Genomic DNA, 26,085 nt, shown 5'->3' on the forward strand with positions numbered 1-26,085 from the left:
ACTGTATATCTCCAGCTTTATCTTGGCTCACAGCTCTAAACGGGTTCCTCAGGCCAACTAGGATGCACAGGAAAATCGTTTCCATGCTGCCAATCACCAAACAGCTTTGACTGCTTTAGAAAAGAAAATCCAAATTTAATCAAAAATCTATTTATCTTCCTAAAAAGTCATGAATATTTCTTTGGCTCTTATCACTAATTATTCAGTGCATGTGCATCTAAGCAACTTTATCCCTGCCTCTTCCCCCTAGGCATATCCTCATCTTTTCTGCTGCATCTCCAGGCAGTAACGCTACAATCTGCACAGCGTCTTCAATAACAATATCACTCAGCAAGATCAAGAAGCAGTTTTCGCCAGCGGCCTCTGTTGTGGTACATTGGAAGAGGCATGAGGATTAGGAATGTTTCTTGTTTTCCAGGGTTTTTCTTTTTCTTTGCAGGGAGATGGAGGTTGTCTTCCCTCAGTTGCAAACTCCGTAGACAGCAATGGGACTCTGAAATGCCATTCTGCAGGCCTTGGCTTGAACATGAAGCATTACGATTTGGTGGCACAGTCCCATTCTGTAACTCTCAGGGTGGAACTGCATACCAGACACGGGTCAGAAAAGTAGCTGGTAGAGAGCACAGCTAAGGAAACCTGGCAGGCTGGGGACAGATTAAGCAGCTTCCTACTGCTTAAAGCTTCTCTGCTGTAAACTATGCCTTCCAAACTCCCATGTCCAAATAATAATAATAATAATAATAATAATAATAATACGTTTATTGTCATTGTACAACCTGTGTACACTGAAATTAAATGAGCCTCCCCCCCCAAACACTCAGTCTCGTTGCACTCTGTGTGCTTATCGAACAACACACAATCTTGCAAGTTAATTGCGCTATGTTATTTTCCGTTCAACAGCCTAACAGCCCACGGATAGAAGCTATTTTTCAGCCTGTTGGTACGGCTGATTATACTTCTATATCTCCTGCCCGAGGGTAGAAGATTAAAGAGGTGGTGGCCGGGGTGTGAGTCATCCCTGAGAATTTTTCTTCGCTCTCCTAAGGCAATGATCCCTTGTGATGTCATCTAGCAGACTCAAGGGACAGCCCATGATATCATGTGCTGTGTTCACCACCCACTGTAGAGACTTTCTGTCTGTGGCTGTCAAGCCAGCATACCACACTGTGATACAGTATGAAAGGACACTTTCTATTGTGGACCGGTAAAAGGAGTTCATCAATTGTTGTTTAACATTATTCTTTCGCAAGACCCTGAGGAAATGGAGTTTCTGTTGGGCCTTTCTGACCACCTGAGTTATGTTGATTTTCCAAGTGAAGTCCTCACTAAGGTAAACTCCCAGGAATTTAAAGGAGGAGACTCTCTCCACACAGCCCCCCCCCCCGATATACAACGGGGCAGGTTCCCCTCTCTTCTTCCAGAAGTCCAACACCATCTCCTTTGTCTTACTAATATTTAGGTGCAAGTTATTCTCTAAGCACCATGTAGAAAAAGCAGCAGCAGGACTTAATGGACATGAGACTGAGTTGGAACATGCAAGTTTTTGGGTTCAGGAAATAAGCATTTTAGATCTGGTTCACACATTATTATGGGATCACCTCCACAGAATCATCTCAGAAGTCCAAGAAATGTCAACATGGGAAACCAGCAGTACTAAATAGGTGGTCTTGCCACCCCATAACATAAAATTCTCTGCGTGGCTTACAGTCAATGTGGGTGGATGGGTAGGTGAAATACAAAACAAAACATACGATCATTTAAAAATTGGAGAGACCCTACCAAAATACAACAATGCAGAACTTATTGATAAATCTGAAGCACACCTTCCAGTTGCAAACATGTATCTTCAATGTACCTAATTGTCAGGGCCTTTACATATATATATAAAAGAGGACCTCTGGATCTGCAAAGGGCTGCTTGGAAATGTCTAAAGGGACAGTTGTAATGTAGGGGGAACTGAAGGTGCTGCAATTCAGGCAATGATTTCTGTTTTTCCTATTAGTTTCGTTTATTATTAGTTTCATTTATAAAATTCCTGAAATGCTTCTTTCTTTCTAAAAATAAAGTCTCAAGGCATCTTACAGCAGATCAAAATACACAAAAATTAAAACAAGGCAATAATATACAACAAAATAATAAGTGACATAACCCCAGCAGACAAAACATAAGAGAAAATAATCTTTAAAAATAATTACAGCCACCATCTCACCACATCAAATGCCTGGGAGTAGAGGAACATCTTGACTTTGGTATGATGCCTACAGAAGTGATCCAGTGTGCATTTCTATCTGGATTACTTTGCCCCTGCTTTTCCAAGTACATTCCTCTGCTGCTCTGTGAACATTTACAATTCACACATGAAAAAGAGCAGCAGAAGAATAGCTCCAGCAGCGGTGTGCTATACCTCCACAGCTGGAAGCAGCAATGCTTCTGAATACCATACCAGTAGCTGGAAATCATGTGAGGGGAGGGTGCTCTTTCATGTTCTGTTCACTGGTTTCCCACAGGCAAGTGGTTGGCCACTGGGAGAATAGGATGCTGGATCCAGGTACAGAGCCATCAGAAAAGAAAATCAAATAGTGTGCAATCTGCATGGTGGATTTTCTATATGGAGACCCCATTTGTTGGCCTGATCCAGCAGGCTGTTCTTATGTTCTTAAATAAGGTTTCCATGTTTCCTTTGAGCAGGCAATCTTCTTGAACATAATGAGGAATATAGTGGGAGTGCAGTGGGGAGTCAGTACAGAGTTCCAACCATAGAACTCTGTGGTTCTATGGATGGAAAGGCAGCTACAGTTTCAGATAACAAATTTAATTTCATTGAAGTGATCTGAACTTAGGCAAACACAGCAGCAGTTTAAAAAAATCAAGAGTCTGCCTCTGAGGTGCTGACTTCCCTACAAAAACACACAGAAATAGAGCCCTGATCAGAAGCCTCTCTTGGAATGATGCATGGGAGTCTACCAGCTGCTCACAGTATGTCAGGAGAGGAGAGGAATGGCGCCAGGTGGTGCAGATGACCCCTTTTGGTACAGTTCTACCCCACCACCTGTATCAGAATAAAACTGGAACAAATCATTTCATCTCTCCCATATATTCGTAGTCCGCTGAATGAGAGCAAGGATTCCCTACAGAGGCACTGATGCAAAACACTGCTGCACAAAAACAGTTAGTAAAGGACTTCTCACCAGCCACACCATTTTTATAATTGTTATTCTGTAGAGAATGCTTCTTTGAGGATTTGGTTTAGGGTGGAAACAAACCACATAGACGTGTCAACTTCATCATAGTTACTGCTCACTTTGAGCAGAGGGATTTTGTGTGAAGCAGCACAGAGACTTAGTGCTACAGCTTGTTTCCCAATCAGCCTGGCTGCCAGTAGCAATTGTTTTGTATCAGGGGACTCATTCCCCCACCCAAGCTATGATAAGAAAAAAGGAGAAGTGGTAACTGTGCAAACTGAAAATAAAAAAGGAGTGGGGGAGAGGAGTTAAATTTCCAGGAGATTAACATGAGCAAAAAGGAAGTGAGAAAATGTCAAAACCCTCAATAACCACTTCTACAATTTCCAGGCCTAAGGAATTTTGGCGATTGGAAGGGAAATAGCACCTCTAATGCTAATTAACATGAGGCACAAGCCTCTGGGAAGTTCTCCTGCTCAAGTCTTTACTTTTTTAAGCGAATGTTTGCCTCACAGAGCTGTCCAGCTGAGGCTCCTAGCTCACCTTGCTTCTCTGTTGATGGTTAATCTCAGGCCTTGCTGGCCAAAGAATATTTTAACGGGACCTTGTTGCATCAATTTTCTATATTTTATATATTTTACAACCAAATTATAACTAATTATACCATAAGAGGGGTTAGAGATACTTGGTATATATTTGCACAATGCATTTGTGTCAGAAGACCCTTTGCATGCCGTTTCAAGATCCCACAGCCCCAAGCAAAATCCCTTTCCATCTACAAGGGCAGTTACCTTTATATAGCCATTATATAGCTAGGACTTGAATTGGCTTAGATTAAAATGAGTCCAGTCCCCACTTACATGAATATGCATTTATGTGTCTGTCTGCAGCAGAGAGAGTGATACATATCATAGACACAGGCTGCGAATACATCAAGCATTTAAAGTACATCATTTCCCCTAAAGAATCCTGAGAACTGTAGTTTGTGAAGGGTGCTAGAAACTACCGGTAAATCTGTGAGGGATAAACTATAGTTCCCAGGATTCTTGGGGTGGGAAAAGAATAATGTGCATTCAGTGTATTGTGTGTAGCTCCAGAGCAACTATGTATACAAACAAGCAAAGCCCCTTTACTCTAAGAATGAAAAAAAAGTGCAACAGCCACAACAAGACGACCAGATATGATCCTAAGGCATGTATGTGCTACACATTCAACCTAGCTTCAAGTATATTTAACTGTCATGTTTCTCATCCAAAGGACCCAAGTAAATGCAGTTATGAATACATTACAGTAATTCCTGAGTCTGGAGGGGGTGTGGAAGGGGACAGTGAAATCACGCTCATATTTATAAACTTCTTGAAGATGTCTTAGGACCTGATCCAAAGAGGCTTGTGATCTAACTAAGGAAAGCAGGGGACAAAAGGAAGCGAAGTCCACCATTGCACCAGCTGTACCACTGCAGCTTTGTTGGCATCTTTCTGTCTCAGGAAACAATGGAAGAGCACACCTTTGGGGGTGAAGTCAAACCATTGGAGAGTTGCAGCTAATTCCAGGTCAACATAGGGTCTGTGGCAAAACAGAAAGTTACCGTGTCCCAGCCAGATACCTTCATCATAACAAAGCCATCCTGACTTTCCCCCCTGGTGACAGTCAAGCACCAGGGGGCTATAACTAGCAATCTGCAATATCATAAAAGCATCATGTGGTGGAGAAGAGGCTCTGGGACAGATGGGAGAGCCTTCCCAGCATTTAATTGCCTTGAATTTTCTTTGCCTGGAAGGTAAAGGCAAGCAAGAGAATGAAGAAATCTGAACTAATAAAAGCTGCATCGTGCCAACTCCCCAGCTCCATCCACTCTCTGCTGTTTGCTCATGGGCCTCCCTGGCTCTTGGAGAAATGCAAAGTCTTGCTGAATTACCCCTGTGCTTCAGGGACCAGCTCATCAGCATGAAACTTGCCCGGGTGTGTGATTTCTACAGTAAGCGGAGCTTCAGGGGTTGCCATTCTCCCAACAAACCTCAAATGTGGCACATTATTCCCCTCAGTTGCATATATGTGTGTGCACATGTTTAAAACTGTTCTGCCCTCCCTATGAAGATGTGAGCAGCGGAGGGTTCCAGAAATGAGGGATTTAGTACGATCAAGGCTTGATGTGCAGTCAAATCAGGCAGTGGCAAATTATGTCAACGAAAAAGCTAGCCTGCTTCTCCTCCCCACCTTCCCTATTCAATGTTCTCTAAGATATATAAAAAACAATCAAGACTGCACTTTTTATCGTTTCCTCCAGGGATGTTTTTATCTATAGACATCAGCGTTAGAAGCAAACAATCTGTGCTGATCTAATGAATAAAACCCAGAAAAAGCTATAACTGAATGATGGAATGTAAAAAAGTAAATAAACAAACAAATAAATAAATAAATAAAGCTCACAACAACAAAAAACAAAGCAGCAGCTGCCTAAAGGTAATGTTCAAGGCTACATACTACAGCCTTTCTAAAGCCAGCCAGAGGTGGATGACCTAATGGATCCTTCCCTAAGAGAACACTGGGATGGCCAGGCTTGATCTGTATAGAAAAGTCTTTAACAGAGCACTTGAACTTTTACACTCCAGCAATACAGAATATCTGCTTCGCTGCAGCATCAAACACAATTTGATCCCTACAGTTCACCAAATAAAAGTTAACTGGAGATTCCTTTCGTGGCCATCAATAGCGCATACTGTTATCCAACACATATTTCCTTTCTCTCTTTCTCTCTCTCCCTCTCTGCTAGAAAATCAACTTCTGAGCACACAGGAGTATGTAGCTGTTAACATTTAATGGCTCTTTCAGGATTCACTTGAAGAAAAAAAAGATGTCTGCAAGCACTGGCTCCACACTGAGGACAAAGCATAGGCAAAACTGTTCCTGTGAAAAGCTCTGATGCAGGTTTAACTAAGGGCCCTAGGAGAAGACTGGTCAGAATTCTGACTTCCCCTCCGTCCTTCACCCCCCCTCCCACGTTTGAAATTGTGTGGCATGACACTGTGCATCCCTCACTCCTCTCTTACCAGATACAACAACGCAAGGCACCAGTATCAGCCATGCTGGGCTACATGCCAGGAGAATTAATGAAGTGGTGTAATAGCTCACATGGAGGCCTAGTGATAGTGCTTAAAATGTATCAGCAAAGCAGGGGATCGCAGAGCTGCTGTGTTGTGTTTATTACATTCACGTCTCTTCCTTTCCATTGATTTCTTTATTAGTGCATTTTAAGGCAGCAACACGGGGCTTTGTTCTGCTCCAGGCTCTGAGGTTTGAATTCCAGCACTACCCACAGATTAGCACGTTTGCCCTCTGAGATTCTAGGCTGGGCTGACAGTGCCATCTGCTACATTACCTGCCGGTTAGCTCCTAACTTGTATGAACCTACAGGGCAATCTAAAATTGGGAAGTGATTTTTTAAAAAAACGGGGGAGGGAGAATGCTCCAATAGAACTACATAGATTCTTTCATTTGAAGAAGAAGGTGTGAATAGAGCAGAGGCAATGAAAAACAATGAAATGGAGGGTGGCTGACCTTTTGGCCCTTCAAACATTGCTGGACTACAGCTTCCATCACCCCTGACCATATGACATGCTGCTTGGAGTTGCCGCAGTTGCGCTCCAACAGCATAGGGAGGCCACAAGGTCAACATCCCTGCTATGGTGAATCCGACTTAAAATGTGGTTCAGGAGATAAATGGGAGAAGGCCTTCTCGGTAGTGGCTCCCTCCCTGTGGAATGCCCTCCTTTCAGATGTCAAGGAGATAAAGAACTACATAACTTTTAGAAGACATCTGAAGGCAGCCCTGTATCGGAAAGTTTTTTATTTTTGATATTTTACTATGTTTTATATATGCTGTAAGCCGCCCAGAGTGGCTGGGGAAACCCAGCCAGATGGGTGGGTTAGAATCATCATCATCATCATCATCATACCATCTATCGTTCTGCTGCAAGATATGTGTCCAAAGTAGGGATTACCAAATGATGCCCAAATTGCCAAGACACTAACAGTTAAGAATGAGACCAAAGCAGCATAACAGACAGACTAAAGAGACTGACAGGTAAATCCCAAGCAAAGATTATAATTAATGAGCTTGTTCCCACCCTCTGCTCACCAACATGCTCATAAACTGAATGGGCTCACTGGCTCAAAGGAGCCATGTTGAAGTTTAAGACAGTGACATAATAGTTATTTCCATTGAGTGATGTGTGTGCATTCTACATAGCCCTCTACATTTAAGATAAGGTGAGTTGGTTAGCATAGCTGCCGTTCCAATTCATGTGCTCGTTGAGGGATATTTTGAACCCAAGGAACGCCCTGCTTTACTCATAGACCCTTCCTAAGTCACCTTCCCCATTTCCATGTCCCTGGATACTCTAATGGTCAGGTTCTCCCACACGACCTCTTTCGTGCCTTAAGATTGTGTGTGATCAGAAGCTATTACAACCAGCACCTTCTCAGTGATGGTACCCTCGCTGTTGAGCTGCTGGACAGGTCCCATCCATCTTTTCAGGAAATGCATTGTGACTTTTTATTCAGGAGGTCTTTTAGCTGCTGTGTTGGAATTGGTTTTATATATGGGGTCCTGCTGCTTGACCTGTGCAGCTGTTTGGTTGTTGTTGTTGTTTTGGCCTTTCGGTGTTTATATGAAAGTTGCTTCAGTTGTTACTTGTAGATCGCCTTTATTTTTATTGTTATTTTGTAAGCTGATGTGAGAACCCACAAGGTCAGTTGGTGGGGTATTAAATGTTCTGCATAAGAAGAGTATGTTAACAGAATCCATTTCTGCTGAATGAGTGCTCCAGGCAGTGCTTTTTTTGGGGGGGGTACTCAAGGGTACACAGTACCAGCACCTTTTTTTCTAGAAGAAAAGCACTGGTTCCAGATAAATATTTGAGGAACATTACCTAGAAAAATATGGAAACCCTCTTGCCTCTGTTCTCACCTGGGTTCTGTACCATCCTATGGGCTTGCTGTTACAAGAAGCAAGTTAAATACCAGTAGTAAAAATTACAAGTCTCTGCATTTGCTGATGTGTGCCACTGATGCCTACCAGACTGCTTACTTTCCAGATCTCTTTGCAACCATGAGAAAGAAAGAAAAAATCTTGGAAAGTGCTGCTTACTGGACAACAGCAGTGGGGTCAGTCGAGTTTTTCATTACTACCAGTAGGTGGTGGCAGCGTACAGAGGTTCCATAAATAGCAAGTCTAAATTCCTCGGGGAAACCTGCAATTGAGTCTCCATAGTAGTCTAAACACAAGGGGAAATCTGGCTATTATAGTCTTTGGGGATTTTAAAAGCATATTTAAACAGCTCTGCTTTCTATTTTTAGGTGTTTTGGGTGGGGATTTCTCTTCTGCTGTAGAAACTCATAAATGCTTATGCCTGTAGGCTTTTAATGGTTACATTTGAACTGCAATTCATTGTATATATACAGTATGAAACCAGAGGCTTTACTGCAAAGGAAAACAAATCTTTGCTTGTTGTGGTGGTGGTGTGTTGGGTGCTTTTTTAAAAAAAGGTCTCTTATGTAAGCGTGTGTAGGAAGTTTCATTTATTTACTGCAATGCATGCCACTCTCTCCCACTGTGAGTGGAACAGCATGTGGAAGCCATCTCACAAAAATTCCAAAGAAATCTCTCTAGGACTTTTGCATTAAAAAACCTCGGATTCCAAGCCTGGAAGCTTGATGCTTATAGTTTTAAGTTAACAAAAAGCAGTGCGGGGAAGGGATGTTTTGTTACAGGTGATTGAGGTTATCAGTATCCCACCTCTTAACAGTCCAAGCTGTTTCTTGTCAAGATGAGATGTGGTTTTCATTTCTGTTAGGAAAATTAACCTCTGTGTTGCACTAGGAAGTACATACTGGATACTTGATTTTGTGCAGACAATGTACCCTGGCACTGCTGAACTACCAGGAGCCCATCTACATCCTGCCCCCCTCCACAATACTGCAGAGTCTTCTTAAGATGGGAAGGGATGAATATAGCATAAGAAAAGTCCTGCTGGATAAGACCAAAGGTCCACATAGGCTAGGGTCCTGTTTCCCACAGCAACAACCCACTTGCCTCTGGGCAGCCCACCAACAGCACAGGAGGGCATAGCCCCCTTCCATGCCACCTCTGAACCTGGAATTCTGATTTGGTCATCAGGACTAGTAGTCACTGACTGGCTAGCCACCTCTGCTTTATGGCCTCATTGCAACTTACCCACAACTTGTTTCAAGCAAACTGTCGCCGACTTGCAGTGACGCCATCCCAAAGTCTGCTATCCGGATGTTATTCTTTTCATCCAGCAATAGGTTTTCTGGTTTTAAATCCCTGTGGCTGTGAAGAGAGGAGCAGGTCATGGGTTAAGACAGAGAGCAGTCCCCACTCCTCAGGCAAAAGCCACCTGGCAAAATATGAGGCTCATTTGCTCTGTAATTGCTTCCGATTGATCTCATTGGCTTGGGAGAAAACAAGACTCAAGGGTTACTTCCTGCCACACTTCTCTCTGTTTTATTAAAAAAAAAGAAAAGAAATGGGGGTGGGAAGATGATACTTTTGAAAAGAGTTATGGGATTGGGATAGATATCCTCTTGGAGTACTTTCCCGTCCTGTGATTCTCAATTGTAAGACTGTAGAGGAGAGGGGTTGGTTTGCTGAGGATTTTCTCAATGGTCCTGGAAGAGTAGCCAAGAACCTACCCTTTCTTAAGGAGACTGACCCAAACTTCTGGAAGGAGAGACCTTCATTGGGAATAAAGGCTTAGTTTCTCTCTAGAAGATTTTGGGGTGTCTGCTCTGAGCCTCCACCTATGCTCCACCTGGTACATGTGTATGTAAGTGCAGATATTACAAAATGCCAGTAAGTCTCCCTTGACATCATTCCAAAGGAAACCAAACCTGGGCAGCACTGGACACCAAGAGTTCTCTCCATTTGAGAGTGAGTGAGCTGTGAAAACTGGGGAGTGCAAATCAAATCAAAAGTAGCGTTTCAGGATGTTGATGGATTTGGCTTGTTTATAACAGCGACCAGATGATGACAGCATGATCTATGCCCACTCTAGCTGATGAAAAGAAAACGAGGAAGATTGCTACCATTATCAGTGCCCCTTCCAACACCACCCATCTCAAACAGACAATCACTCAGCTCCTTGGTGCTGACTATCCACTATGAGCGCTATTCCCAGCTTTTCTTTTCAGGGAATGATAGTTGAGTGGCTGGTCGCTCTGCAGCTCCAGGATCAGCTGGATGTTGCCTTTCTCACTTTGACCTTAAAGGCTTGCCTACACTTCCATTTCTCTTGCTGCACCCCAGAGGAAACCTACTCCTTACTGCTGAATCAGAGCAAACGTCAATTGGGTTTTCTGCAGACTGACATTTGCTCAAATTCAGCAGTAAAGAGAGAGTTCACCCAGGGAAAGTGGCAGGGCAAATGGAAAACTGCTTGGACACATGCCTAGAAAGCACAGGTCAAGCAAAAAACTCTCAGACCCATGCTTTCTGGGCAGGGGACAAACAAAATGTGGACAAGCTCTGAGCTTGCTGGTCATGAGTTTGCTCATAGTAACTGCATCCCATTGCTCCTGGCAGGACATCTAGCAGCCTCTGATAACTTTGACTACTAGGATTCTTGAGGTTGGGACCCAACAGGTTGTCACAGAACACTGACCCCACTCTTTCCAGGTAGGAGGATTATTATAAAGAGTATGACTGACTTGAAATTATTTATTTGACTTTTGGTTTGGAATAGTCAAAACACACTTCAGCTTTTCAATGTGGTTTCCACAGCAGGCTCAGTACCAACACCCCTTTTTGACATAAGTCCTGGACATCTGGGAGTGAGCTGTGAAAAAGTCCTAGTGATTTTTTTAAAGTCTACAGAGAGCTTTGCAGTGCCTGAGCTAGCCCATCCCAGTTCAGTGAAGCCGCACACTTGGACATGAAAATAGAAGCTTAACTAAAACGTAGCTCAGAATAATGAGCAGTTGCTAGTCATCCCTTAAGAACATCCCTGCAAGGTTCCACAGTGTTTGACTCATCCTCTCAGGGTGAAATTTATATCTGTCTAGATAGAAACACTGCCTTCTAAAAAATAAGCTTGTTTATTGTTTTTTTTTCTGCATTATGGAAATTATTGGGGTAAAAAAGACTATTTAATGAATTTGTGAACATTAACAAAAAAGAAAAAAAGAAATTAAAGCCAGTGGTGTGTAACTGTCAGAAGTCACATTTCCTCAGGGGTAATCCTTTGGTGGGCAGAGCCAGAGCCAGTGACCATCAGAGCCAGAGACAAAAATTAACTAATTTCACACTGGCTTCCATAGGTGCCAATTTTATGGGGCCCTGGCCCCTTGCCCCCCTAAAATATTTAGGGGGAATGGGCCTGCCCAATATTTTCTGCAAGTTGGCATCTCCCTCCCTCTCTTGGGCAGCCACCTCCTCCGCAGCCGGATGCCACCTCTTTTCCTGGCTTGTCTCCCAGCTTCCAGTGTCATTTCCAAGCAGGGCAGCTGAGGAAGGGCAGGCCGGCCAGTAGGAGAGGTGAGCGGGTGGGAATGGGGGTTAGTGGGCAGAAACTTCTTGCATGGGGGCAGGGGGTGAGAGGCAGGCAGGTGGGAGGAAGGGGAGGTCTGGGCCCAGTTGCACACGGCAGAGGAAGGTGCGTTCCACAGAGGTGGGGGGATGCAGGGAGAAGTGTGGGTGGGTGCCCCCCCATATTTTATTCAAGTAGGTGTCAGTAATGGCTTCCTCAGATTATTATTATCGATCCTATGCAAGTCTACTCAGAGGTAAGTCCCACTGGGCTTAAAGGAATTCTCACATAAGTACACCATTTTAAAAAAATAATAAAAAAGGAAAAACCAGAACAACATAGCTGCTGATCTGGAAAGCAAGTGAAAGTAATTGCTTTCAGATTGGTGTACTACACACACACACACACACACACACACACACACACACACACAACCAAACAATTCCTTTCCAGAAATTCCCCCAAAACCCCCCCACCAAATGGTGGTTTTTTTAAGTCATCCATTTCTTTTTATCAGATAAATTATTTCAAACAAACTGCCGCGGACTTGCAGGGACACCATCCCAAAGTCTGCTACATGACTGCCCCCTCCAGTTGTTCTGAAACTACATGGACAATGTGGGGTGTGTGGGGGGAACAAGGAGGAAATGAACAGGAAGGAAGGAACAGAGATGGGGCAGAAAAATGGGGCAGCTCCCCCCCTTCCTTTTTGTTTTGCTGAGGGCTGCATAAAAGGATGGAGGGGTTCCATATGGCTTCCCTACCTGTGCTAGGATCATAAGAAGAGCCTCTTGGAGCATGTCAGTGGCCCATGTAGTCCAGCATCCTCTTTTCACAGTGGCCGACCAGATGCCTGTGGGAAGCACCCAGCCAGGGCCCGAGTGCAACAGTACTCTGCCCACCTGTGACTCCCAGAAACTGGTATTCAGAGACTTCAAAGCCTTACTTTTGGGAAAGGGGGAGCAGATATTGAAGATCACAAGGGCATATCATGTGACAAGCATGATGTCAGATTTATGGTTTTTCTGTGCACATACATTTCTGTAGTGAGGAATGTTTGGAGCAATTTTCAGTCAAGTAACAATACACAGTACTGATTTTCATATACTGTCACAGTAGACAGCACAGCTCAAATATGTTCTGCTGATGCCTCAGATAATCATTTACCCATGACAAACTAGGAATGCAGACATGTGCTAAGGTAAGTTCAGCTCAAAGCAGAACTATTATTATTATTATTATATATACAACATCTGCATTGTCCCCCAGTCTCCATTTGCTAAAAACCAACATAAAAGGCAGAGAGATTAGTGGAGCAATGGATGTTAGATGCAATTTCTTTAAGAGACCAACAGCCTGGATGATCTAATTAATATGGAAAAAGAACCCCCTTGTGCTAAAGTGAAAGAAAACAAAAGCAAAACCCCACAACATGTGCTAATTGCTCAGCATTTAATGGAACATTGCAGGGTAAATGAACTTCATTTGGTTCCTTTCCAGCTGATCTCTCTGGTTCCATGTCTTACATGATAGGTGTCACCTCCTCGGTCTGTAGGTGAAAGAGGACACAATACCCTTTCATTGTTCTAGAGACTGAAATGCCCCTGGGGCTTTCTAAACATTGGCTGGAAAGGAGGATTAAATAAGGCAGTGGCTTTGGTGAGCGAGTGAAGGAAAGTGCTTCATACAGAGCCACATATGCCAACAGGGAAGATGAAAGAGGAAGAACTGTGCAGTACACGGCATATCAGAAATGTTGTTCCAGACCCATTTAGAATGGCAGCTAACAAAGGCTACAGCCCTTCTGAAGATAGTAGATTTGCATATCCTTCTTGAAGCATGGTTTCTAAAAGGATATTTCTGTAAGTATGTGGGTATGCATGTATGGAGTACATATAAGTGTGTTGGGAGGGGGAAGCAAAAAAAACTCCCTGATCATGAAATCTTAAGGTGCATAGTCCAGAAATTGGAGGCTTTTTCCTGCATTGCACACATCACAGTATATAATCAAATTGCACAAATGGATCTATGAGTACTCCTGCAATATGATACAAAGTTTGATTTTATTTTGAATCAGACTAATGGTCCATCTATCCTACCCCTGTCAACCTTGACCAGAAGCCTTCTTTAATTATCTCTCCAAGAAGTCAGGCAGAAGTCTTAAAAGGAACATAAGAATCACAGAATCCTAGAATTACAGCGTTAGAAGGGACCACAAGGGTCATCTAGTCCAACCCTCTGCAATGAAGGAATCCTCTTGCCTAATGCGGGGCTCGAACCCATGACCCTGAGATGGATGTTTTAGTGCAGCAGCACCTACACGTTGGAACTCCTTGTCTGTTGATACCAGGCAAGTGCCTTCTCTGTACTCCTTTGAGCACCTGCTTAAAACATTTTTGTTTAGGTAGGTCTATCCAGACACATAAATGTTGATGTGCTTTAATCTTTTACAGTTCACTTTAATTATCTTTTAAATGTTTTAAATTACTTGTTTTTAACTGGGGGGTTTTCTGATAATTTTAAGATTTCTTGTAAACCATTCAGGGACGTTAATACAAGAAAAATAAATAAAGATAACAAAAAAAGACGTTTTCTGCTTCCATAGCCTGCTTCCATAGCCTACTGATCTGTAATGTTCTGAGCAGATGATGTGGTCTCAATGAAAGAAACCACCTTGTAGTGGTAGTCAATGTTGTCTGTAAAATGTTGGAAGGGGTGTGTGGAGCCAAGCGCCTTGTGTTGCATGGAGACTGGCCTTTGCTCCATGTAGTGGAACTGCCTTAAGTCTGTTTCTAAATGATGCTTAACATTTTGTGAACATCTCAGACTCTTTGATTCAAAAGTCTGAATTCTCTTTTAATAAAAGGTATGTGCGTATGCAGTGGCATTTTACAACAAGTTACAGCTTGCAGAATCAAAAGCAGCTCTTTTCGTGTTGCTACTGTAGTACCCTGACATACAGCTTCTAAATCAGTCCTCTCCTTTTAGTGCAAAGGATGCAAACAAAGCTCTTATTCCTTTTTCGTTTGCCCCCACATGAACACATACACAAAGATTACTACGAGTCCTGCCTGTATATATCAGCAGACATGGCCTCAGGCGATGGAAAGGGAAGAGGCTCAAGTAATTGTCATTTATCAATATTCATGCAAAATCCTGTATCACCCTCTCCAAGTGCTCCCCCCTAATAACCTCTTATAACCCAAATAAAAATAAGATGAAAACAGAATCCTGCAACTCATTACCAGAGGGAAATTCCTCTCAATGTTTTCCCTCCCCTATGGAATAATTGGCATTATTTATTACCACTGAAGCCTAATCAGGTTTGCCATGGGGCCTTTCCTGTAATCATACTTTTATTTGTCAGCACTGCAAAACCAGAAGGGAAAAGCCAACACACTCACACAAACAGATGCTGGACCAATCGCTGTGCTGCTTGATGATGTCACAGCCAGCCAATCCTGACTCCTTTAGCTGTTCTCCCTGCTCTTCCATGCAGACTCCTCTTAGTGCTGTGTGGAGTTTTTACTTCTTTTCTCACAAGAGGGAATGCCTTCAGAGGAAATCTAAAACTGGGGCTCCTCCTCCCTCACAGAGCTCCCTCAGGCTCTAAAACACCATTCCCTGTCAGCTCAGCTACCTGATGCAAAGGAAACTAAAAGAGCTCTGGCCTCTCCCCGCCATTGACTCACCTAACGGGATGCTTATCTCCCAAGGCTGGGCAGTGTTTTTAAAACAAGATGCTGATCCAATGTGCCAGGAAGAATATGGTTTTCCAGGTGAACAACCAATGTTGGATATGTATGTGCATTGTTCCTTTAAATGCATTCATTTCAAAGTAATTTGGGCCAGTGCTTGAATGACAGACCAGCACTGGGTTGTCAGCTTTTATCCACTTACTGGGGACCTTGTCAGTATCTTAATGTATATTTGCAAGTTAACGTGCACAATGCAAAACTGGACGTGCCTATTTTTTACCTCTGGGTGCTTCGAAGTCTTGGGCAACCATCCTGTGGCAATGTAATAAATCACAGGAGTGAAGTCACTTTGGGCCTCATTTGCTGTGCTTTCTGTAGTGAGGGAGGCCTTGCTTGGGAATTACAGGCAGTTCTCTCACCCTTGTAACCCACGAATTGCTCTCTTGGCAAGCTGATCCAAAGATAGAGGATATTCCTGTTAGCCCCAGATTTGACCTCTCAAGTCTGCTGGTCAAGCCATTTCCCTAAGGATCCCCCATGTTCAAATAACTGCACATGAACACAGCAGCTGAAGATGAAAGCGCACCAGGCCCCCTAATGTTACAAGTTGCAACGAATGCTACAAGCCTGCAATGTTACAAGCTTTCCCAGACAGTGGGGAAATGTTTTAGCCTCAATACCCAAGGTGTCACTGGATTTGAAATGAAGACTTCTACAACATAAAATAATATTTTGAGTTTATGGGACTCCTTTTTAAAAAAGGGTTAGTTAGCTAAGATAGCTCAGTGTTGGAGATGTGGCAAGGACAATGCCTCCCTGAAACATATGTTTGTACAGTGTTCTATACTTTTTATGTTTTGTGAGAAGGTGCTGGATTGTGTAACAATGACTGTGCAGGAAAAGTCAAATCTTTCAGGGAAAAATATTCTATTGAACTATATACCTGCAGTGTGGAAATTATCAACGGGACAACGAAAATGGACTTTGTGTGCCCTAATGGGGGCCAAGAGACTGATACTGATGAACTAGAAAAATATAGATATGATCCACTTTAATCAATGGATTGATGATATGACATCACTCACAACCTATGAACAGAATGCTTACAGGTGCAGACTTTGCTTGGATAAGTATGATAATATTTGGAAGGGCTTTATACAAAATGTAGTAGGCTATTAACATTTATATATGTATTAGGATAACAACACTTACCAATTTTATATAAGAATATATGTGTGTGTGTGTGTGTGTGTGTGTTTGTTGTTGTTGCCCCCTCACTTTTCCTTATTTTTTCTGTATCACTTTATTTCTTTTAATTGAAATCACTTCAATACAATATAAATATTATTTTTAAAAAATCAGGAGTGGGCAAATAACTTCTTGTTTCAGGAAGCCTTTGGTTATCATCATTATGCTGATCCTACTGATTTCTGATGTTGCTGGTATAATATTTTTTTAATTGAAAGAATAAGCTGACTTGGAGGAAAGTCAGAAAACTCTTTAAAAATGAAACAAAAATCTTTGCATTGACCCAAACCATGAGTGGATGAGCTTTTTCATTCAGAGACTGTTTTGCCAATTTAACATTGCCAGTGGGGTGTGACCAAGAGAACACAGTCTGCAAGTGCGTTCTCTCTCTCTCTCTCTCTCTCTCTCTCTCTCTCTCTCTCTCCTATGCTGCACACACATTAAATTTGTCCCACTGTTATCTCTGATCAGATTTTTGAAGCAGTACAGACCCCTGCAAACTTTGTTCACCAGCAGCAGAAATTTCAGCATGGCCATGACTGGACAACCAAGCAGAGTAGAAGATTTGTGATCTTGTCAGCCCCTGACTGGCATTTAAAACCGCAAATTATAATGCCCCTCTCCCAAACTAATCCATGCTCCCTGCCACCCAAACTGCCAATTTCCAGTTTTTCATTATGAAGTGTCATAAGCAGCACCATCCTGGGAACTGCAAGGCTCTCACACAGTGACCATACCAGGTGAGAGAATAACACAAATAGTTAAGGTTGTAACAAAAAGAGCCTTCCCTCACCAACCAATGACTGCAAGACGGAATCTATTTCCTTGAAATCTGCTCCAATCAGACTTAAGAGTTGACAGGAAAGTACAGGAAAGAGTTGACAGGATAGTATCCTAGGAGTGGATGGCAATGTTCCAGCTCAGCTTCTGTGGCAGGGTACAGGTGATTAGATTGTTCAACCTGTAATTGGGTTCACATCCATGTTCAGTCCTGTTCTGACTAAATGGCTTGGGCAAGTTACTGGCCCTCAGTCTCAACCTGTATAAAACAACTCGGTCTAGAACAATGGTAAAACAGAACAAGACCATATGAGGACATGGCTAGAATATTTTTCTGTTCAAAACTGGAAGGAGGGTGGAGAGTGGAGAGGGCTGGCCTGGGCCATAGGGCAAGTTGACTTAGATCTCCAAGGTCAAACCCCATTACTTTCAACTCAACTGTACCACCTCTGCCAAGCAACAACTTGAAAAACAACAACAACCCCATGGCTTATTAAACTAAGGCACCTTTGATCATGTAAGTAATAACCTGCAGGCCATTTGTTAACCGTGGAACTGTAAGTGTCTGCTGGACTGATGAAGTATCAGTCTAAAGGACTTATGAGTTTGGTCATATAGTTTAATAAGGAAAAATCTCTCGGCCTGATCCAGCGGCTACCAAAGTAAGTGGGACTCTCTCCATTAATTTTAATGAGTTTCAGATTGGACCCTCAAGCTGTTATTGATTTCCGTCAGCTCTCCCTTGTGCTCTGTTGACTGTTATAAACCCATCTGTGCTACTTGCCTATTTTCTCTGGACTTGGCATTCAATCTACCCCATAACCTGTCACCACTCTTTTCTGTGAGCTAGTCTACACTTGTAGTTTAGTGCAACCCAAAGCTTGTGTGGTGTGGATTCACAATGCATGCAGCACCTCTAGACTGTCAGGAAGCTACTCCTTGTTGCTTTTTAAAAAGCAAACCCTGTGCTCCGAAATCAATAAGATATTCTTTATCAGAAAAGGTCTGCCCCTCCTATGCTACCTCTGCACATGACTCGCTTGCCTGAAACACCCCCAAAAATGCCCTTTTACTCTCCCTCTCCCCAATCTCATGGAGGAATGTGCAACTGTACAAAAATCATGCCGTAGCTTTATGCAAATGTGTAAGCAGCCCTGCATCATAACATAAACCTGGAGGAAAATAATTTTGACTGGGCAGACCAAGGCATTGAAGGAAAATGAGCTGAGGACACAGGGACCAATCAGAAAGGAAAATCATGATAGAAGGGCAACTTTTCTGTCACCACTCACTTTCGTATCTTAAGTTTGGGTGAAAATCACTCTATTTCAAAGTGGTACAGTTTAAACTCGGCCCCAGACACACTGATCAGATGCTTGGAAGCTGTGGCTGGATGGTTACGTGGGAGCCGGTTGAAGTTAAATCCTTCGAAGACAGAGGTCCTCTGGCTGGGACGGGACGATATGGGATTGAGGGGGCAACTCCCATCTCTTGCGGGGGTGCAATTAGTGCCAGCACCGTCCGTTAAGAGTTTGGGTGTAATCTTCGATACCTCCCTCTCTATGGAGGCGCAGATTGCAGCTATAACAAAGGCGGCATTTTTTCATCTCCGCCAAGCTAAGCAGTTGGCCCCTTACCTCTCTCGCCCTGACCTAGCCACTGTGATCCACGCGACGGTCACCTCCAGACTGGATTATTGTAACTCGCTCTACGTGGGGCTGCCCTTGAGACTGACCCAGAAACTCCAGCGGGTGCAGAATGCCGCAGCGAGACTCCTTACGGGGTCTTCGCTGCGGGATCACATTCATCCGGTGCTATACCAGCTGCACTGGCTCCCAGTGGAGTACAGGATCAGGTTTAAGGTGCTGGTTTTAACCTTTAAAGCCCTATACGGCCTAGGACCCTCGTATCTACGGGACCGCCTCTCCTGGTATGCCCCACAGAGGAACTTACGGTCCTCTAATAAAAACATCTTGAAGGTCCCAGGCCACAGAGAGGTTAGGCTGGCCTCAACTAGAGCCAGGGCTTTTTCGGCTGCGGCTCCAACCTGGTGGAACGCTCTGTCACAAGAGACAAGGGCCCTGCAGGACTTGACATCTTTCCGCAGGGCCTGCAAGACAGAGCTGTTCCACCAGGCCTTTGGTTAGGGCACAGCCTGACTCCCTCCTTCAGCAATCTTTACAATACTTTAGTTTATGGTTGCCATTAATTTTGATTTTAATTAATTCTTATGATGTTTTTATATTGTTGCACTTTTTTAGTGTTGTTAGCCGCCCTGAGCCCGGCTTCGGCTGGGGAGGGCGGGATATAAATAAAAATTTATTATTATTATTATTATTATTAAACACAAACACAACTTCCAGATATACATCAAAAGCTGCACTCAGATCCTCTTCTTCCTCAGCCCACCCTACATGCAGATGTTGCAGCACAGCTACAGATTAGTGTTGCAATCCAGTGCACATTTGGGAGTAAGCTGCACTACAATATTTGCTTCTGAATAACGATGCACAAGGTTGTGCTGCACATCAACTCAACAATAATCTGTACAAGCTTTACATTCTACCCATGCTTTATTTCCTTTCCCTGTCAAAAGAAAGATGCAGCCCGTCTATATAGAAGTCTGCCTTTAAGACAACGAGGCTCCCCTTTTTGTTATGGGTATATCAGGACTGTAGTCATTCAAGGAGTGTCTTTATAATCATTGCATATTTATTACAAGGCATCAGCAGTGGGTATGCAATGCACACTCTTCATCTTGCTGTAGTCTTTACCCTATAATAATAATAATAATAATAATAATAATAATAATAATAATTTATTATTTATACCCCGCCCATCTGGCTGGGCCTCCCCAGCCACTCTGGGCGGCTTCCATAAAAACCAAAAATACAATAAAATATTACACGTTAAAAACTTCCCTGAACAGGGCTGCCTTGAGATGTCTCCTGAATGTCAGGTAGTTGTTTATCGCTTTGACATCTGCTGGAAGGGCGTTCCACAGGGCGGGCGCCACTACCGAGAAGGCCCTCTGCCTGGTTCCCTGTAGCTTTGCTTCTCGCAATGAGGGAACCGCCAGAAGGCCCTCGGCGCTGGACCTCAGCGTCCGGGCAGACTGATGGGGGTGGAGACGCTCCTTCAGGTATACTGGACCGAGGCCGTTTAGGGCTTTAAAGGTCAGCACCAACACTTTGAATTGTGCTCGGAAACGTACTGGGAGCCAATGCAGGTCTTTCAAGACCGGTGTTATATGGTCTCGGCGGCCGCTCCCAGTCACCAGTCTAGCTGCCGCATTCTGGATTAGTTGTAGTTTCCGAGTCACCTTCAAAGGTAGCCCCACGTAGAGTGCATTGCAGTAGTCCAAGCGGGAGATAACCAGAGCATGCACCACTCTGGCGAGACAGTCCGCAGGCAGGTAGGGTCTCAGCCTACGTACCAGATGGAGCTGGTAAACAGCTGCCCTGGACACAGATTTGACCTGTGCCTCCATGGACAGCTGTGAGTCCAAAATGACTCCCAGGCTGCGCACCTGGTCCTTCAGGGGCACAGTTACCCCATTCAGGACCAGGGAATCCTCCACACCTGCCCGCCTCCTGTCCCCCAAAAACAGTACTTCTGTCTTGTCAGGATTCAACCTCAATCTGTTAGCCGCCATCCATCCTCCAACCTATCAGATTTAAGGATTTTAATGCCATCTGTACTGAGAAAGAGCCTTACATCCATTATGTAAATCACCATTCACAGCCAATCAAATCTTAGGAAACAACATTACTGAGAAATAAATGTATGGTTATGGGTCAGTAGCTGAACAGAAACTTTGCATTCCAATTGGTGGCAAAAACTCAATTTCAGTGTAATTTAAAAATTACTCAAACTTGTTAAAGCCCTAAGTGGAAACTGGTTCAATTTAAAACATGGCCTGTAAGTTAACAGGTTAAACCACACTCAACAATTAAATCATCCAAGTGGGTATCAATAACAGACTGATAAAAGAAAATTACTCCCTACTGGAAAAGAAATTAAAGGGAATAGTGAATCGAATGCCCAGAAGGGGTCTAGGCAAGGCTGCCAAACACCAGAAGGTTTTCTATAACCCAGGGATGCCATAAAATGAGTTTGTTGAATTGGTAATTGTCCCAGGTTTCTTCAGGGAGAGGGCGCAATATGACACATATTATTCTTATTTATTGGCAAATGCCCCCAAGATCCTTATAAATTAAGCTGCCGATTCCACTGGGCTTTGGTTTTTCCCAGTTAAAGTGTTCACTGTAAATGAATGTGACAGTAGGTGTCTCCCTGTCTTCAAGCTCACCGTGGGGAAAAAAGGTTTAATCAGATATGAGCCACTCATCATACTGCATATTACTGAACGCGACCAAAGAAAGGCCATGGACAGCCTTCAGTGAAAGCACGTGTGTTATCAGCGTATCTAGATAGTAATAGGGGCTGGCAGCTGCATGCACACAGTACAGGAGATTCCAAGCCTTACCAGTGACTAGCTAATGGCTTGTAAAAAGCCAAAGAGCTTTCAGCGACCTAGAGGCTGATCTGCTATATAATCTTATGCCATAAATATCATATATCATGCAATAAATATCATATAATATTATCATTCCCTTTAATAGCGAACTCAGGTGGTTGGGCGCTGAAAAGATTGGAACCAAAACAGGCCCACTGAGAACAAGAGGAGGGTATTACCATGACGGACAAATTTGGAGGTATGCAGAAGTAAAGCAAAAGTTTAAAACACCCCTCTCAAAGAAGGATCTGCCCTGCAAAACAGCACAATGAGATTGTTGAGTGGCCTTAAGGAGCCACAGAGCTTTGAGTGTCTGCTTATAGCGCCCTGGAGGAGGACATAGAGCGTTGGCTCCTTGATCAGAAGCAATACTATTGCTGGGTAAGGATACACTGCCACCTTTTCTTGAAGGTACCACTTGTATGCCATGTACCTTATGCAGCTTTACTCACCAGATTGAATGACTATGACAGAAGTCTAAAGCGGAGATGATTTGCCTGAAAAACTTCCTGGCTTCTTTTGGCGTTAATCTTCCTTTCTTTACAAGATAGTCAAAGAGCTCTCCACCAGACACATGTTCTAGCACCAAATATCTAAAACAAGACAGGAAAAATGTATTTGTTTATATGCGATCAAGCAGATGTTTTAAACATATACACCCATGCATAAATGTCTGCATAATAACCAATAGGCAACTTTCTCTATAATAACCAATAGGCAGCAAAGTATAATGCATAATAACCAATAGGCAGCAAAGTGAGACAAAGTGTTAGTGCCCTTGTACGTTTTAAGCTGCAAGTGAATGTCTGGAGTTCTTAGATATCTCTTGGAATATAGGCTTTAAAACAACAAGAACAGATGACTTCATTGCTCCCAGTATCCTTTTTAATTGATTTCCAATGCTTAAAGATACATTCTGCCTAAAAGGACCATGGATAGTGATCTACCTATTGGGCAGTATGTACGGTAACTAAACAGTTCTGCTGGAGCAATGACTTTTAGGTACACAGTGGAACTTTGCTGCACTCTCTTCTCTCTGCATGCCTTTATACATGCCCAGTACATCTGCCCTGGAGCATTGGGGGAACCCCCATAACTGATTTTGGGGACACATGAGAAAAGGAGAGGGTCTGGAAGTTCCATTACACAGCTAAAACTCTTTGCACAAGTGAAACAATTTAGTCGGATACTGCTCAATATCTTCTAAAATAACATGCTCGAATTAATATCAATGCACATTTAAACTCCATATTCAGTGACATGAAGTTCCGATTTGCAACCACATTAGCAGTAAAATTGTTTGCAGACTAAAATATGATAATGTGACAGCAAATTTCCAACTTTCAGACTTAGAACAAGGTGACTAATAAAACATTTGCAGTTGTTTTGTTTTGAGGTGCTCTGAAAAGCATTGAATCGTCTGTAACTTTAGTCCCATCAAAACTGACTTACACAAGAGGCAATTAAGGAAAAGAATAAAGAATTACCAGGATGTTTTAAATATTTGGTGACTGCAAGATTATTATATACAATGTACCACATATACAGATTGTTTTGCTTTTAAATTTTTGAGATTTTCATTTATAAGCCACTAGAGTGTGATTTTATCACTGAGAGGCAGGATAAAAATATCCAAATATAGAAAGTATAAATAAATGATTAGATGCAAAATTATCATATGGAAGACAAAGTTCACGAGTGAAGAACAACAAAAGTATCAGGATAGTTCTGACTCAAAAAAATTAATAAGTAATGTAGGAGTTAAAGCATGGTAGAAAATCACTTCTTTTCATGAAATATGGAATGAAGAAGAATCAGGTAAAAGCAAATCATGGAAACTCTTGTGCACTGTCATCCTTTGCATATTTACTTGGAAATATATCCAATCAAACTTACTCTGAAGTAAAAATGTATAGGGTACCACAGTGTTTGTTGTGATAACAGATGTTTTTTCTTATTGGAAATACCTTCATTTGTGTGTTATTGTATGTAAGGATGGTGATGCATCGCAATCAATTTTTAAAAACAACATTAAAAGGGATAATGGGGCAATTGCTGTTTGATAGAGTTAGATATCTGGTCTGCCAAGTCTAGTACTTTCTGCTCTGCTAGCAGCTCCCCAGTGTCTGCTATCTTTTGACTACAGATGCTGGAGATCACACCAGGGACCTTATGCATGGTCTAACCTCTAAATTATTCACTTAATTTTAGAACCATTGTTCAGGAAAACATCAAACTGTGATAGATATCAAGAGTGTGTCTCTATCTGCTTAAAGGAACTATGTGATCAGTTTCCCTCACAATCAGATATTGTGAAACCAAAGGTTTGCTATGTGAAGCTAAACCAAGCCAATAGTCCCCACTAGTCAAGTGGGGCTTAGATACAAGTGGTGCCAAACCGTTCCCAGATTCCCATGCTGTCATCATGGGAAAGAATTCCTGTCCTGGGTGCACACTACACAGAAGTGACCCCAGGATCTTTAGTTATAATCCTTTTTAATAGCATCTATGGTATAAGATGGGCCTAGAATGCCATGCTTGGACAATGTGGTGTTTGATTCATTTTTCTGCTATGAAAGTCTGTAGGGAACAGGTTATTGTCCAAGTCTGGATCTAGTGACATCTGGCAAATCTAGTGGTACGTCCAAAATTAGCTTTCTAATTAGGGACTTGGATAACTCATTCCTTCTGCTATGGACAGTTGATGTTTTGGACAGGGTAAAGCCGTAGGACAAAATTGTATGTAGCTTAAGGTATAATACTAATTTAGATACAACACCATTCATTTATAAAGATGTGCAGACATGCAGACAGATGCCCTCCATTACACAGACTTCAAATGCCCAAGTTCAGAAAATTACAAGTCTAGCATTTTTCTTACCCACAGTAGGAACAGCACAGCAAATTTATTTATTTATCAACTTTCACTTATTAAAAATGCCTCAGTATGCAGCATCAACATCTTGAATGAAAAGTAAAACAAACTGAGGGGCAGAGATAATTCAGAGGGTTATTTATTTTTGTTCACCGCCCAGAAGCGTCAGAGACAGTAATGGAAACAAATGGAGTAAGACATTTTTAAAAGATTGGTGCTCTTGTCTCGTCAGGGGAAGCAAGAGGAGCACAGAGACAATGTATTCTGTGCTAACAGCTCTGCTAACATGAGGAGAGTGGCAGACTTGTTTGTTAAGCAATGCTCAAGGTGCAAGAGCTGATACACAAAGGAGGTTTTCTGTGTAATGCAACATCTCAAATACTCCGGTTCTAAATTACTAGTGCACCAGAGACACTAACAGAAGCTATTTCTTCGCATTCAATCAATTCCCTTCAAGATTGCCTCTACCAGATGGCTTTGATTAAACAGCCTTACTTTAGTACCCAACTCCTGCTCCATGCTCTTGGATTGAATTAAACTCAATCCAACCCTGGAATGGGAATATAAACATATTTACCAAATACTTCTAACTAGAGCTATTAACTACAAGTTTATTATTGTGAACCTAGAAGCTTTCGCAGAGATTGCATGTGCACACATATTTTGATTATCCATTTTACAGATCAGTTCTCAAAGGTGGGAGGTTCCTGCTGGGATTTAGAATCAATTGCCAACATGGCTAATTTTGATTTCCTCCTGCTTTAAGGATTATTCAGTACCCTTACTAATCTCATAGACATTTCTTTGCTGGTCCATCTATCTGTGGGCATTTTTATGTGGAAGTAAGTCCTACCATATTCAATAGGATTGCAGCTGCAAATACCTTCCCAGTCAGTATTACATAGACAGATGTTTTTGACTGAAACTAGAGGGGCAGAAATTAGATAATACGGTTGGTCCACATGACTCAGCTTTCCATCTTTTTGAGGAAGGAACTGTGTGTTTCCAGATTTGGAATGGAAGACGACTATCAATTACCATATTTTTTGCTCTATAAGACTCACTTTTTCCCTCCTAAAAAGTAAGGGGGGATGTGTGTGCATCTTATGGAGCGAATGCAGGCTGCACAGCTATCCTAGAAGCTAGAACAGCAAGAGGGATTGCTGCTTTCGCTGCGCAGTGATCCTTCTTGCTGTTCTGGCTTCTGGGATTCAGAATATTTTTTTCTTGTTTTCCT

At 42.6% G+C, this 26,085-nt stretch overlaps 1 protein-coding gene across 15 annotated transcripts in view; it reads right to left on the minus strand.

Moving 5' to 3' along the window:
- BRSK2 (BR serine/threonine kinase 2) overlaps positions 1-26,085 on the minus strand; it is a 400,801-nt gene that overhangs the window by 89,169 nt on the left and 285,547 nt on the right. For all 15 annotated transcript variants that reach the window (XM_082193170.1, XM_082193163.1, XM_082193174.1 and 12 more), the window contains exons 4-5: positions 22,426-22,566; positions 9,418-9,534 (exon numbers count right to left, since the gene is read on the minus strand). In XM_082193170.1, the coding sequence (XP_082049296.1) occupies positions 9,418-9,534; positions 22,426-22,566 (258 nt within the window). The remainder of the gene's footprint in view (positions 1-9,417; positions 9,535-22,425; positions 22,567-26,085) is intronic.

Source organism: Podarcis vaucheri, assembly GCF_965113315.1.
Source record: "Podarcis vaucheri genome assembly, chromosome: 1".
Taxonomy (NCBI): domain Eukaryota; kingdom Metazoa; phylum Chordata; class Lepidosauria; order Squamata; family Lacertidae; genus Podarcis; species Podarcis vaucheri.